The sequence below is a fragment of the Semicossyphus pulcher genome, unplaced genomic scaffold, assembly GCF_022749685.1.
Source record: "Semicossyphus pulcher isolate SPU_LCO1_2020_fin unplaced genomic scaffold, fSemPul1.0.p SCAF_3, whole genome shotgun sequence".
NCBI classification, from domain to species: domain Eukaryota; kingdom Metazoa; phylum Chordata; class Actinopteri; order Labriformes; family Labridae; genus Semicossyphus; species Semicossyphus pulcher.
Window position 1 is genome coordinate 1,685,964 of NW_027211704.1, and position 15,429 is coordinate 1,701,392.

General features: G+C 43.0%; 1 protein-coding gene across 3 annotated transcripts in view; it reads left to right on the plus strand.

Annotated features, from left to right (window-relative positions):
• tox2 (TOX high mobility group box family member 2) overlaps positions 1-10,275 on the plus strand; it is a 136,765-nt gene extending 126,490 nt beyond the window's left edge. For all 3 annotated transcript variants that reach the window (XM_069678994.1, XM_069678993.1, XM_069678995.1), the window contains 4 exons: positions 2,035-2,115; positions 5,736-6,146; positions 6,233-6,381; positions 8,241-10,275. In XM_069678994.1, the coding sequence (XP_069535095.1) occupies positions 2,035-2,115; positions 5,736-6,146; positions 6,233-6,381; positions 8,241-8,283 (684 nt within the window). In that variant the 3' untranslated portion in view covers positions 8,284-10,275. The remainder of the gene's footprint in view (positions 1-2,034; positions 2,116-5,735; positions 6,147-6,232; positions 6,382-8,240) is intronic.
• The last annotated feature ends 5,154 nt before the right edge of the window (positions 10,276-15,429 follow it).

Here is a 15,429-nt window from a genome sequence, read left to right on the forward strand (position 1 = left end):
TCGAGTTTGTTTCTTCTTCTTTGGATTTTCACTTCTTGTTGAAGTTGTATCTGTAGTCATCCATCTTTTCTTTGTTTGTTCAGCCATAGTAGATTACTGTTTACTCGCAACACTTGCAGAGAGCGGAAAAGCAGCCGCTTAGCTCCGCCTACCCTCTCTGGCAGACCAACCACTGCTGGCTGATGGAAAACGCGTCACTAACTGGCAACGCCACAGACACCCAGCCCATAATAATACTATATACTGCAAATGCAAAGGCTCTCATCAGTGGGCCATAGGCTCAGTCACCATGTGTTACCTCATTCAGAGAGAGAGAGAGACTTACAGACATTTATTTACATGAACATCTTCATGATTATCACTTTAAATGTAAATGTTAAAGCACCTTGAGTGGTAAGAAGACTAGAAACAATCTGTGTAAGTGCAGTCCATTTACCGTTTTTTGTTTTACCTCTCATATCTCCACCTCCTCTTCCTCCCATTTTTCTCTTTCTCCTCCTCCTTCTCCGGTGTCTCGCTCTTTCGCTCGTCGGGGTAATCACTCCCTTCAGTGTCAGCAGGGCGCAGAGTTATTGTCTCCTGTAATTAACTGGTTATCAAACAAGAACATTTCATTAAGGTACAATTAGGGGCTAATTCAGGCGGGACACCTCTGTGTCAGGATTACGATGGAGGCATATGCTCTCCCCTCGCAGCTTTGTTATTTTTAATTCATACTGACCTGCAGCCTCTGACGGCTTCAATTGCTAATGAATCCACTCACTTTGGAATAATTAGACATCCTTAGGCATGGTAATTTATTTAAAAGTATCCGTCGTCGCGCGAATCATTAGCTGTGTTAAATTAATTTGAAATTAAAGCTGCTGGGAGTAGTTTGGGGTTCATTAAAGAGGCAGCCGACGCTCTATCAATATTGAAGGGGTGAGGGGTAAGGTTGTCACTGTGTTGTTTGGGTTTTTTCTGAATGGGAAGTATCGGCTTTTATTTTGAAAATCTCTGGTTCATTCCTGTATTTTTCAATTTAGCGTGTCTCCTAAGTGTCTGAACGTATATAACATGCAGGGGAAATAATAATAAAATATTGTAAAGAGGGATGAGTGAGAGGATAAACATCAGCTGTTTGAGCAGGAGATTGTATCCGTCTTCATCCCGGTTTGTTTGCTGTTCGCCGTGTATGTCTGTTTGTTTATTGACTGTATGTGTTAGCAGCTGCCAGCCTATGAGCATTTGGCGACACATGAATGCTTAATGGTTATTCTACCCCACCTCTTTGAAAGAAATGACCCCCCGTCCACGCAGCCACAGACTCCCTCTCACTGAGGATCAGTAATTACCTGCTGCATTCACGCACACACAAACACACGTCCTGCTTCCTATTAAAAAAGCTCCAGAGAGAAAAGAGATCTGAGTCTTCCTCCTCGTCGATTTAAGGGTGGACTTTCTGCGACTTGTTTTCCCCGCATCAAAAAGGCAGTGGCAGCTATAAAGAGGCCGTGAGTGACATGTGATGACATTAACTCGAATTCCCTGTCTTAACGCATCATTTGAGGTTCATTCAGAAGGCTGGAGATTGCCTCTTCGCTAATGCTGTTTTCAATCCTTTTATTTTTTTCTCTCTTTCTCGTCTGAATGATTTGCAGGGACATCAGCTCTGATTAAGAGATGAGCAACAGCCCTAATAGAGGAAGAGGCTGGAAAGCAGAACACAAAATCACAAACAGCTTTTTACTCCGAAATATTTCTTCCACTTTCACATCAGTTAGCACGAGCTTTCTTGGCGTTTCCATCTGGACATTTTGAGGAAATAAATGATTCAAACGTCATGCAGATGGTCGAATCTCCTCCCTTGATAACTGCGCAGTGCTTTTCAAATGTGTTTTTTCCATCACAACGTGCTCCGCAGGGTCACACAATCACGCCACAACTCCCCAAAATCTCATCCACATCAGTCAGAGCGGGCCGAGGGGTCATTTGAGCCTTTGGCATCACCTTGTAATCAATCGTTGTTGTTGTTGTTGTGTCTTTCTCCTGCAGAGCTACAAGAGGAAAACAGAGGCTGCTAAGAAGGAGTACCTGAAAGCCCTGGCCGCCTACAGAGCCAGTCTGGTTTCCAAGGTAACCACGGGGGTCACGTCTTTGATATACATGGGTCAGCGGCGATATAAGGGATGATAAATTAGACAGAATTCCTCTCACTCTTATTCCGAGGAAAGGGTCCACTCGCTGCGCGAAGGGTTAGCGTGCTTGTGCATATATGTGTGTGTGTGTGTGTGTGTGTGTGCGTGTGTGTGTGCGTGTGTGTGTGCGTGTGTGTGTGTGCTCAGAGGAGAACAGTGAAAATTAGGCCTCAAACACACCCGATTTGCAACCTGGGGAGAAATGTCAACCAGTAAATGTGTGTGTGTGCGTGCAGATGTGGACATTTAATATCATTTGCTGTCCTCCCTGTGTGTGTGTGTGTGTGTGTGTGTGTGTGTCCTCCCTGATGGGTGGCGCTAAAATGTTAGCCCAGGTTTGCTAACACCTCCTGCTCTCTCTTTGAGGCAGTTTAACCCAAAACATTAACACTTTTTTATCCGTCAGTCTGTAAACCATGCACACATAATAAAGTAACATTTTCCTTACGTCTGCACAGCTCACACAATCACAGAACCCGGCGTGTTTCAATCCTCTTCGCCATTTCATTCCTGTGTTTCTGCATTGTTTCTGAAACATAACTCTAAATTGCATTAGCATAGACCAAGCTCCTCCTCTTCCCCCCTGTCTCCCTCCCTCCCCCCGTCCTTCTTCCTCCCCCCTCCTCCTCCGCACAGCGACACACTTCCTCTCACGCTCATGGGCCGAAAACAAGCACCTTGATTAAGGCATGAATAGTTAATTCATCAGCCTCTTCACTGTGGCATACTTTCAGCTAAAAAGACTATTCTCATCTCTTGTCTTTGCTGCAATTACACATTCATGTCAGAGCTCCTATACAGAGGCTTGATTGATACTATATGTTAGTGAAAAAACTGACTGGCAAAAATAAACCTGCACCCCCCCCCCCTCACTTTCATTCAGGCCCAGCCAATCTGAATGCAGGGCTGAATCTCATGATTCAACGCGACTCTCTCTTTTTTAATTACCAATGAAGGAGTCTTTTCAAAGTGGATTGGGGAGGGTGGAATTGGAGGTAATTGGAGGATCATTTGAAGGATTCACATCTTCGCCGTGCACCTGTTGCCTTTTTGTTTTCTGACGCACGTCGGTTTGTTTGGGAGAAGAAGAAAAACACAAAAGTCTGATTGCTTCCCACTGTATGCCACCGCACTTTTTTTGTGTACGTCTGAATCCAAAGTGCAGAATATTATTTAAAAGTCTCAATTAAAAAAGTCAAACCACGTTGCAGATTTCATACATCCTCACAGACTCTTGTTTTACATAGATGATGAACACGAACGCGTCCTAAAATTCCCCCTTAAAACAAAATACAGATCCGACAGATCGCAGCCGTCCTCTCCCTCCTCTCCCCTCGCACCGTTTCTTCACTATTTCATTTTCCACTTGACCCTGCAAATGTGTCTGTCCCCCTCTTTTATCCATCCCTCTATCCCGTCCCATTGATTATTTCAGGGGTTCAGAGGGATGGATGTGAGCCATTACTAAATAGCAGACCACCACACATCACTCCAGCCGCTCTGACAGCTAATGAGAAACACTGGGAGTATTTCATACAAACGCCACCCCATGAAAAGAGAGGGAGACAGAGAGACCTGCAGAATGTGTGTGTGCGTGTGTGTGTGTGTGTGCGTGTGTGTGTGTGTGTGTGTGTGTGTGTGTGTGTGTGTGTGTAAACAGGGGTTTGTGTGGAATACATAAATAAGAAGAAGAGGAACACAGCGGTGACCTTTAGTAGCATTAGCCACAACGGCTAAACATACTACCACTACTTTAGGTAATGAACAGGACAGAGTTAGTGCTCGCTGTTACCAGACTGCTAATAACAACCACCTTTTCAGTTCAGACAACATTATTGATCCAAATAAGGGCAATTAATTTGCAGCGTATTCAGCCTTCAAAATAAAAGCTTCTAAGAAGAGGAGCTCTGCCACTCTTCGTTTATGTCCTGAATCTGTTTGAATAGTTTTCTTTGAATGTGAATTTGCAGATGACAGCTGCTCCTCTTTTTTTTTATTGCTTCATTGATGTTTTTTTTTAACCCCCCCCCGAGAGGGTTGTCTCTGTGGGTTTGAGAAAGCGCAAAGAATTATGGGACAGTTTTGTCATTTAGAGACCATCAGCTCCGTCAGCTGTTGTCTGCATGCTCATATCTGTCCCAATACATGTAGGCACTTCTAATTAACCTTCATACTATCAGCATCTATTTAAAGCATGAGGGATACAGGGCTGCATTACAGCACTGTTTTCTTCTGAAACAAAGTCTGACAGATGTGAGTTACGATTACAATTCCTACACATTACAAATATTCACGTCCCAATATTTCACTGGATAGTGCCTACATTTCTCCTTAAAGGGGCCACAGTGAAAAAGTGAAAACGCTGTGTTTTCCCAGAACGACATGTTTAAAAAGGTCGCCTCTGAAACGGGCCGCTCAGAACAGCTGCACGTTTCTGCGTAGAACCTCGCTTTCACTGACATCCACCAATCGTCATTCACCATCATTCACCATTCAATTCGTCGTCATTTCAACTTACCTCTCCGATACCTCCTGGTGATTCTGGCTGAAAAAAATTGTGAGTGAGATTTACTTAGAAAAACCGAGGTAACAATTTCCAAACAGAAATTCTTAGTAAATTTAACAGACGATATTCTCATTAAAGTCTACGTATGAATAAGCATTTCGTTTAACCAAGAAATGCTTGTGAAGTTTACCAGCAAATTCTGGTTTCATCAGAAGATTTTAATCATTCTTTGTAAGTACATTTTACTCAGACTACCACCACATGTGCTTACTGATTGCATTAAAACAGACTTGGTATTTATTTTCCAAGCCTTTAACTGGCTGGACTTTGATTCTCTCAGAACTACTTAGAAAACCGAATGAAAGCTGCATTTTGCTGGTAAACTTCACAAGAATTTCTTGGTTAAACTAAATGCTTTTTCATATGTAGACTTAACTGAGAATATCGTCTGTTAAATTTACTAAGAATTTCTGTGTGGAGATTGTTATGAAGGTTTTTCTAAGTAAATTGCAATAACCGATCCCAGAGCAGCCATATTTTCTACGACTTTGGAGTGACAGTTCACTGCGGCACCTCCCCCACGTGGGATCACACACATGGGGGAGGGGCTACGCGGTCACTTCACTGTCAGCCAATCGTGGGTAAGCTCTGACCTTTGAAAGGCAAAACAGCTAGTTGGTTTCAGGAGGAAGGAGATAAAAATAATTAAATTAAAAAAGATTACATAGCTAAAATATGTCCCCTTTATGCCCTCAGTTTTGAAGCCTTTGAAGCCTAACCCTAACTCTAACTCTTCTTGTTGCTACGACAACTGCACTCATCAAAGTCGTTGCTAAGATCAGAGAACAGCAACTTCAATAATCTAAATCTAAAACAGAAAAAACTGCACAAAAATGGTTGTAAAGAAGGAAACAGTTTGTTCTGATCATCGTGAAAGTGAGACACTAAAAAGTATTTCACAATAAGAGGCGTGCTGTGATAACAAAGCAGACTCATTCTTTATGGCTGTTGTAATGAGTGTACCTGTTTTCCTTCTGCTCTCGGCCCTGCAGACATATAATGACCCCGTGGAGACAAAAGGTGCCCAAACAAGCCAGGCCTCTCCACACATGATGCCAGCCAACCCGCCCCTGTACAGTGTGCCACCTCCTCCCCAGCCCTCGTCGCCCTACCTGGGGCCCGGGGCCTTCCCCCTCACTGACCTGCAGAGCTACGCGGGACACGCCCCTCGCCACACACTGTCGCAGACGCTCAGCCAATCGCAGATGCTGCCCAGCATTAGTGCCTCTCCCCCTTCCTCCTTCCAGATCAGCCCCCCTCTGCACCCCCACCAGCAGCTCTCCCTGCACCAGAGCTCGCTCCTCAACCAGCCTATCCGCATGCAGCAGGTCCAGTCCCAGCCAATCATCTCTCACCAGATGGGGCTGCAGGCCTCTCTTCACTCCCCTCCTCCTGGGCAGCAGGTAACGCACCACACTCAGACACACCTGCTGCTGTGGGATAACTTGTACTGAACAATGTTTGATAAAGCTTCCTGTCCGTTCTCCAGGGTTTCTCCCACCTCCAGTCAGAGTACCAGAAAAGCATGGGGGGGTCCCAGTCTCCAGGAGCCTCTGGCCCCGGTCCAGGCCCTGGAGTGGCTCAGAGCCATGACTGGGACGGTGAATACTGCAATCGGGAGTGTGGCAACCACTGCAGGTCAGTGGAGACAGAGACACTGTTTTAATAACCTTTGTTACTGCAGCTTTTTAAATCAGGTGAACATTAGGAGTCAAATGAGTGACGTTCAAAGACAGCGGACGTTTGCTTTTGCTGTTCGACATATTTACCATGGATTGTCTAAATAATGGACGTAGCCACCGTGACGTCACCCATTGGTTTCTCCACCGCGTAAATAAAGCTCAGTCTTCTTGCACAGACAGAAAGGCCCACAGAGAGAAACAAATTATTTGTCCAAACTTTGCATGAAAAAATCCCCAAAAGGCTCCAACAACACAAACAGGTGAAGTTCAGTTCAGTGACTGTGTGTCTGTGTTGACGTCTAGCAGACAGCCAGCAGGATCCACCTGTCAATCAAGTGAGCCGGCCCCTATGACTTAAGGCTTAATATAATTAAAACGAGTGTGTTATAAAAAAATTCACCCCCGTACACTTACTCCTGGATCCCACTGGATACGTGTCCGGCGTGTTCCGTCTGTGTTTTATTTTGAAATGACCGGATGCTGTATGCTGTTTTCGTCTGACTTCCTGTTTGGAACGATCTGCTCTGTTCAGCTTGACACGTGCTTGATGCGGCCTCCGTCAGAAATAGACCTGGCGTGCATCTTTAGCTGTGGAATCACGATCATTGACTTGAAAGGGCGCGATCGACTCTGAAGGTCGCGGCGCACACGGAACGCGCCGGAGACAGATCCTGTGGAATTTGAGGGTTACCTAGTAGCTATTTATAACAAAGCTGTTTTTGTACCAGGGTGTAAACGTGTTTATTTCCGCTGTGAAAATTGGCATTTTCCCATCTGCTGTAATGTTATATACCTGCAGTTTTTTTGCACTTCCGCATAGGCTTCATTTTTCAACACAGTAGGTTGGCGCTTTACATTTACCGAGCAGGAACCCCCTGATCTGTACAATGAAGTTCCACAAACTGCAGTTCCTCGAGTGGCCACTTGAGGCTGGCTCAAAAGCGAGTGAATGCTTATGTTACAGCAGGTCTGACGGCATGTTCACAGCCTGATGCGGTCTGTTTGGCTAATTCATGTAAAATGTATTAAGTTGAATCTTTACATAACCCATTTAAATTACACAAAGGCTAAAAGTTAGCATTATTAGCATCATTAGCATCATTAAAGGCGTGGCTGCTTTGAGTTACAGATTGTTACTGCTAGCTGTATGCTAGGCATCACCTAAGCTAATTCAGGAAACTGATCTTTAACCCCCTTCTGGCTCGAAAAAACACAAGATACACACCCATAATGCCGAGCTTGAGGCTTCAAAACATTGTCCACAAACCAGTGAGTGACACCACCATGGCTACATCCACGTCTTGTATATAATCTGTGGCACTGACTCAAAATAAAAGGAGAAATATTTTGTAAAAAGAAAATCCCAAGGCTGTGTGACTCCATTGTCACCTTTAATTTAAGGCTTTCAGCTCGAATTTGTCTGATAAATACAGTCCAATCTCCGACCAGAACTCCCTCAGAAATAAGCATATATCCTCATGTCAGACGTGTCTCTCGCTGCTTTCACAACATAAGTGTGGAAAATTGTCAGCTCTGTTCTGGTGAGACAGGCGAGACAGCTGGAGAGGTAATGGTGAGATAATAGGGCTTGTCATGTGTTTGTCAGACAGCAGTAAAAAAAACAGATGTTCCTAACACACAAGTTTTCACTGGTGTTGTTTGGCAGGCTGTGCGGCCCTGCAGCACTGGAAGATATCCTGAGTTTAAATCGTGTTTAAGTCCATGGCGGTTTATTTGCAGGATTTGATTAGAGTATAAGCTGAGAAAACATTTGCTGAAAATCTAACTTGTGCCTGTTTTTTATTGTCTCTGCAGTGGCAGCATGATTGGCAGGGACAAGCCCCTCTACCTCACCTGAAACTGAAGATCATGCTCTGTCGACAAATACGACACCGAGGAGTCTACTCTCACCCCCCTATTTCCCCCCTCACCCGTATCCCCCTCAGCCCTCTTCTGATGCACACACTTACATACAGGTCACACCTAATATACACTGACACATGCACACACACATATGCCACCTCCCGAACACCACCACCACCACCACCACCTTTCTTTGTCAATGTAATTATGATTTCTCTCGGTTTCTAGCAGAACCTGTGAGCAGAGATTTTTGACTAGATGACTGCTGTCTGTACCACTTAATGTATTAGCAGTCCTCTTGCTGTTTAAAAATTTGCCAAGCACTTATGAAGTCCCCCCTCTCCCCCCTCCTTCCTCTATTAAGTTGTGTTTCTATGCCCTCTTTTAAAACAGGCAGGGCCGGAGAGCTCTCCTCTTCTGCGTCACCATCGAAGTCCCCTCAGGGGCCCCATCCAGCTTTAATTAGAATGAGAAGAAAAAAATACTCTTCCTCTTCTTTAATCATTTTCATTTCCTTTTGTGTTTCCTTTTTGTTGTTGTTGTTGTTGCTGTTTTATTTATTTCTGGCTTGCAAATTTGTTCCTCCTTTTTTTTTTTTTTTTTGCCATCAAGCGTCGGGCCCTGTACTGTAGAGAAATATTAACTTTAGTAGGTTCAGCGCAGGCTTAGATGTTATGGTAGCTTTGCTTAAGGGCCTGCGAATGAATAGAAAAGGCTCGGGTCGGGACGGGAACAAAACAAAAGAATCTTTTTTTAATATTAAAGACCTGTCGGGGTCTGCTGAGCTGTCACAGTGTGATTGTAAATATCACTTTTATGGGATCAAATTGGGAATTGGAAGTCCAGATAGATTTGTTTCTTCTTTAATATTACATGTAAGTCATTCTGTGTGTGTGTGTGTGCGTGTGTGTGTGGATGTTAGAATGTACCCCATTCATGACGTGCGCAGAAGAGTGTGTATGTGCGTACGTGCACGGACACACACTGGCGTGCAGGAGTGTCTCAGTGTTGGAGTGCAGAGTCTTTCTCGTGAATTTTAACAGCCCCGTGCAGCTGGATTTCAGAGGAGTATTTCACACTCTCGTTCTTGCATTAAATCTGTGCTCACTGGTGTGTTTTTTTCCAATAAAGTTCAATCTAAAACTGAATACACAATATGTGTCCTGCAGATCATTAAATGGAAAGAGCCAGGTGAGAGATGAGAAGGGGAGGAAGATAGAAGGAGAGAAAGAAAGGCGGTGAGATAAAATGAGATATAATGTTGCAGGTGGAAAAAAAAGAAATAGATATTGCCTCAAAACGCCCCCCCCCCCCCCTCCCCCTCCCCCTCCCCTCCTCCCTTTTTCTTATTTTGTCCGACCATAACGTCAGTCTGTCTCCTCGACATGCAGAAGTGAAGTAATGAAATATGTGAATGGAGCCATCACATCCACATGACAGTGATTTTTATAAGTTTCTAGTTGGTGTTTGGTTGTGTTGATCTCATCTTTTTAACTCTTTTGTGTGATTAACAGAAATGCATTTTGCTGACAAAGACATCTGTATTTATCTCTTTACTGTAGCAGCATTTCATTTTAGTTGTTACAGAACTATAACATTTTAAGTTGTGTAAAAAAAAACAAAAAAGAAGAAAAACAACCTGCCAATTGTAGTTATTTTATTTGTAAAGCCAGTAATGATAAATATTTTAAATGGTTATCAATATATTGTTTTTTCCGCTCTAGTCGCCCATCAGCCATTCGACAGGTTTTCTTATTTATGAGAGAAATTAGATCACGTTTTGCTTCTTACAATGGAGGTGTATTTTTATTCTTATTGTTTACTTTCCCTCTGGTTTGATAAACATGATGATGACCACGACGAGTTTTTCTTTGTTTTTTACATTTTGGGTGCTGCTCCTTTTTTTTTCCTTGCCAGCAGCATCTGTTTGTGTCACAATGCTTCTTTTATTTCAAACCTGCATAATAAAAAAAAGTTTAAAAGTGAACATATTGGATGCCTGTTTCTGTCCCACTCTCTCATAAGACAATCACACCTCTTTTTAAGGCACATTAAGATCCGCTCACACCCCTATCTTAGTGTACCTAACTGTGATTTCACAATTAGTGAGGTCACATTTGTGGCCCATATTTATATTTAGCTCGGGGCTCCGGTTGCATTAGCTAATTAGCCGTGGATACAGTGTATAACACTGCCAGTAAACTTATCTTAACAAACAGGAGAGCAGATGCGAGGAGACGTTTGCTTTTGCTTGTGAAAGTGGTGCATCGTAGGCGTCTAGTGTGAGATAAAGAACAGAGAAATGCAATGTGCACACAAACTCAGGCAACCGTCCAAGTACTGATTTTACCCCAATTGCACACAAGTCTTCTTACAGACTTTCAGAGAGAGAGAGAGAAAGAGGGAGAGATTGAAATGAAACTGTCACGATCCCGCCATTCAATGTTTTATTCATTTGACGTCTGCCTGCCGTCTCTTCCTCAATTGTATTGAATCGGCAAATAGATCATTATTGGACAATTGGAAAACCTGCCACTTTGTGATATGACACATTATATGAAAATCACAGTCATACATTCTTAATGCAATGTCAGATAAAAGAGGCGCAGCCACACAGCTTTGTGTCTCTGTGCCTTTTGTGTACATACAGGCATGAAGAGCTGCGTTTCTGTCTTCTCCTCTGTCTGGGTGTTGCCTCTCTTCTCTCTCGCTGTATTCCTGCAAACAAGCTAACAACATTCCCTTTTATTCTTTCTTATTTCAGGCTTCTTCCCTCTGACTAACACAAATATTCTGGCAGTCATTGTCTGCAGTAATACTGTAGTAAATACTGCAACAAGACCGTATCAATTTGACTCTCCGGTCAGCACCCTTAATCCCATCCCTCGTCTCAAAGTCAAAGTCATGAGGCCAACAGAGAATGAAAAGCTGCAATTTATGGTGGAGGGGGCCGTCGAGGAGAGGTGAACACAGCGGTCTTGTTGGTTTCCATAGATGTGAAAAGACCAGTGCTGCAGCAAAATGGAAGACATCAGGAACAGCAGGCTGGTGGACGCAGGCGAGGTCGGTGAGGGATCCTCATGTAGAGGAGAGACACTGCTTAACTTACTGAGTCAGACTGTTTCTGATGTGTGAAATGTTTTTAACAGGAATTTAGATTTTTAATAATTCATTAAAAAATAGCTGAAATATATTTATTTAAATGCTAATTCACTTCAGCTTTGTTTCATGGCTCCTAAAGCACACGTGTTTAACATGATCTCCTGGCTACACACAACATGTGAAAATACTCACATCAGGATTTTTACATTAGGATCAAAAACTACAAAAATCTTCTTTACTCTAAATCTTAATAAAACACAGAGGTTGTTGTATCTGGACACCGATCCTCATGGATGATGTGCTGCTGCTCTCCGCCCTCTCGCTCCCCACTAACGTCCCTCTGTCAAATATCTTGGGGTGATTTTTTGACACTTCTTTTGATTCCCAGAAACAGATCACCTCGGTTGCTTCTTTCAGCAAAGACTCCTCCCCTTATCTCCGCCCAAAGGACTTCGAGAGAGTAATCCATGCCTTCATTACATCCCGGCTCGATTACCGTAACTCTCTGTATGTGGGTGTAGAACAGTCGTCTCTGCGGCGTCTTCAGCTCGTGCGAAACTCTGACACACGTCTGCTAACAGGGAGGAAAAAGCATGACAGTATATTACGCCGACTTTGGCCACTGGCTGCCTCTCCGTTCCAGGATTGATTTAAACATTTTGTTGATCTTAAATGAAAGTGGCTCCGTCTTATCGTGTCGATCTCCTGCAATACTACACCCCAGTTAGAGCACGTAGGTCAACCAACCACTTCCTCTTAGAAGTCCCAAGATCGAGGCTCGCACAGCGGGGATCGTGCCTCTGTGATAGCGGCCGACCGTCCTCATAAGAACTGCTCAGTCACTTGAAATTTTGAAAGACCCAAGAGCTCAACTCTTCCCGACTTATCACACACTGTCCAGCAATTCTTTTACATTCATTCTGTTTCTCAGTTTCATCTCTTCTCTATTTGATTCTTGTTTGTACATCACTGTGGTCAACATGAGTTGTGTTTAAATGTGCTCTATAAATAACCTTGACTTGACTTAACTCAGGTTTAGTTTATGATGAAAGCGTCAATGTTTAAACAAAGTTCAGTTATATTTGTAACTGATTTTAATGGTGAAAACTACAACCATGCATGTTAAACAGTCTGAGCGTGTTGATGATGAATATGAGGTCGACCTCATTGTGTGCCAGTGTTGGTTTGTGGAGTCCCATCAGTGACAGACTTATGAGATCCAACCTTTCAAAACACTTTAACTCTCTGAGAAAATGTTCTTTATCTAAGTGTTGTTGCGGAGCAGCGACGCTTGCTTTTAAGAGAGAACATAAATATGTTCGCAGCACTGTAAGTTATCTGTGGGCTACCTTCAAGTGCTTCTCTGTCCTTTGAGTCTAAAGTGATGCAGGTAAAAAGGTCAGCGTCTATAGGTGAACTGAAGCTTTTCACACACCAGCTAATGCAGCAAGCAGGCAAAACGTTTCAGTTGCAACTCCGGTGCTGCGGTGGAGCATCAGGAAATGTGGGTGGTTTTAACAAGAAACAGGTTTCACTTTGTGCTCGCATCAGTTAAGGTTTCTTTTTTATGCTGACTGAGCTGCAAAAGAGGAATTAGTATGACAAAAAAAAAACACACAATAAAGCCTGCAGAACAAAAAGTCTTTAAATATTTCAAATGTACTGAATTTATGAAGTCATTCATCATCTCATCACAGGAACTGTTTGTGTAGAAGATGCTTCTTTTTGGAACAACCCTGGATTATTTGAAGTGACAGTTGCAGCTCATAACTTCACACAAAACAGAGGATGACAAATTACAACACAGTGAAGTTCACACGTGAGGCACAAAGCACACTTGTGGTTTCACACCTGTAGATATATACGGATCCAGCGTACCGTGTCAGCTCGGACAACCAGGTACCGCATGTGGTTGAACAAGTCTGTATATTTCCTGTGTGCGTCTTTTATATGACAAATATTACATGTTTAAAGTGGCTGTATTGTCTAAGCAATAACCATGGGAGAATTCTTCACTTGTAAAATTCCCCTCAGACTCATTGTGAAACGTCAGGTGATGAGAATTTCTCTCTATGACTCGATTTAACCCACTGTGAATGTCTCGATATCAATTTGGCTTCTTTGCCTCAAATACTGGAGCATCATTAGAAAACTGTGTAATGCATGAGCTTTTAATACAAACGTAAGAGTTACTGACGCACAGACGTGCAGTTAAATAAGATAAAAGTGAATAAAGAGTTGGTTTGCTCTCAGTTTTGCTTCACACTGAATCGTACCACGTTAGCACAAAGCTAACATGGCAGTCTGCTGCTTTTAATGATCAGTTATAAAATGACAATATATGTTAATGTGTAACCTGTTTATAAAGATGGACGACACATCTCCGTCGACTCTCAAACCTCTGAGATGAGCGCTGACATCTTACGCTGCTGACATTCTTTGCAGCCACAGACTGAGCAGCAGAGATCGTCTGGTGGAGTCGCGGTATTGATGTCCCGCCCCTTCCACTAACCAAAACACACATATAACTTACCAAAAAAAAAACCTCAGAAAAAATCCAGTGCGTCGGCGTATTTAACAGCAGAGCAGCTTCTTGTGTTGGTCTGAGGTTAACGGTCACAGGTATGGAAACTTCAATGACAGTAGTGATTGTTTTAGTTACGTCTCCTCTCGCTGATCGTCCTCTACTCTGCTAATTGGATTTGTCAACAGAGCTGTCAATCATCCTTTTTATAGCATCAAATAACTAAAAGTAAACTTGTAAGAAAAATGAACACGTGGACATAAATCAGCATGATAAGAACTAACTATAATGACAGGAACCATGTTTGAAAATGTATTTGACGTGTATTTTGATTTTATAGTTTGACTCTGACACTGAATGTTAAGAAGCTCAAGGCCGAGGCTTCTTTAAGACAGGAGTGGGCGGAGCAGGAAGGAGTGTTTCAGATAATGGATCCAAAAATAACTTAAGTTAATTAATTTCCTTTGTATATTTATTTTTGTCTATATTTGCATTGCAAAGTACTGATTTATTCCCGTTTATCGTACAGAGGAAATCATCCATCCTGTACCTCATCCTTACTCCTGTGGCTCCTGGATCCCTGTGTTTAAATGTGCACACCAGCTAGCAGTTCGATGGTGCAGCAATAGTTATTCCAATTTGATTTACAAAAGCTAATAAAGTTATTTTTTTCACTGAAGCTATAATCACTATTATTGTTCTAGAATGCGTCATGCTCTTGAAGAGAACAGAGTTCTTCTCAGCTCTCAGAAGAAGCTTTCTAGCTTCTTTCTAACGTCACTGTTTGGAATCGCTCTCGTGACGTTTGTCCTTCAGCAGCTTTTCAACCGTTTTCAGAAAAAAGTCTCTAAAACTACTTCCTGTCCGGTAATTCCCTCCGGAGTCGGTGGAGACCAAAGACAGAGCGAAAAGAACGGTGAATGTTGGGCTTGAATAATAGTGTTCAGATACACAGCTTCATATGATAATCTTGTTGCTCCGTATCACAGCGTGTGTATAAAAAGATGGCCAACATGACAGCTCCCTAAAAAGCCAAACCCTCTCTGTCGCCCCCTGCTGACTGGCTGCAGTATAGCTCATAAAGCCCGCCTCCTCCATGTTACCAGATGGGACATGAGCCAAACTATAAAATCAAAATACACGTCAAATAAATGTTTCTGTCATTATAGTTAGTTCTTATCATGCTGATTTATGTGGTTTATTTCTAATTAGTTATTTGATGCTGTCAAAAGGATGATTGACAGGTCTGTTGACAAATCCGGCTCCTGCAGCCGATCTGTTCCGGATTAGCAGAGTGGAGGAGGAAGCTGTTCTGCTGTTAAACACGCCGACATGCGGGATCTTTGCTGGGGAGTTTTTGCGGTAAGTTAAGTGTCTGTTTTGGTTAGCGGAAGTTGCTACAGCTGCTCCACCCGCCGATCTCTGCTGAGACGCTGTGGCTCCAAATGCCGTCAACTTCGCAAGATGGCAGCGCCTGTCACGAGGGCTAGCTTGGCATCACTTTCATACAATGAG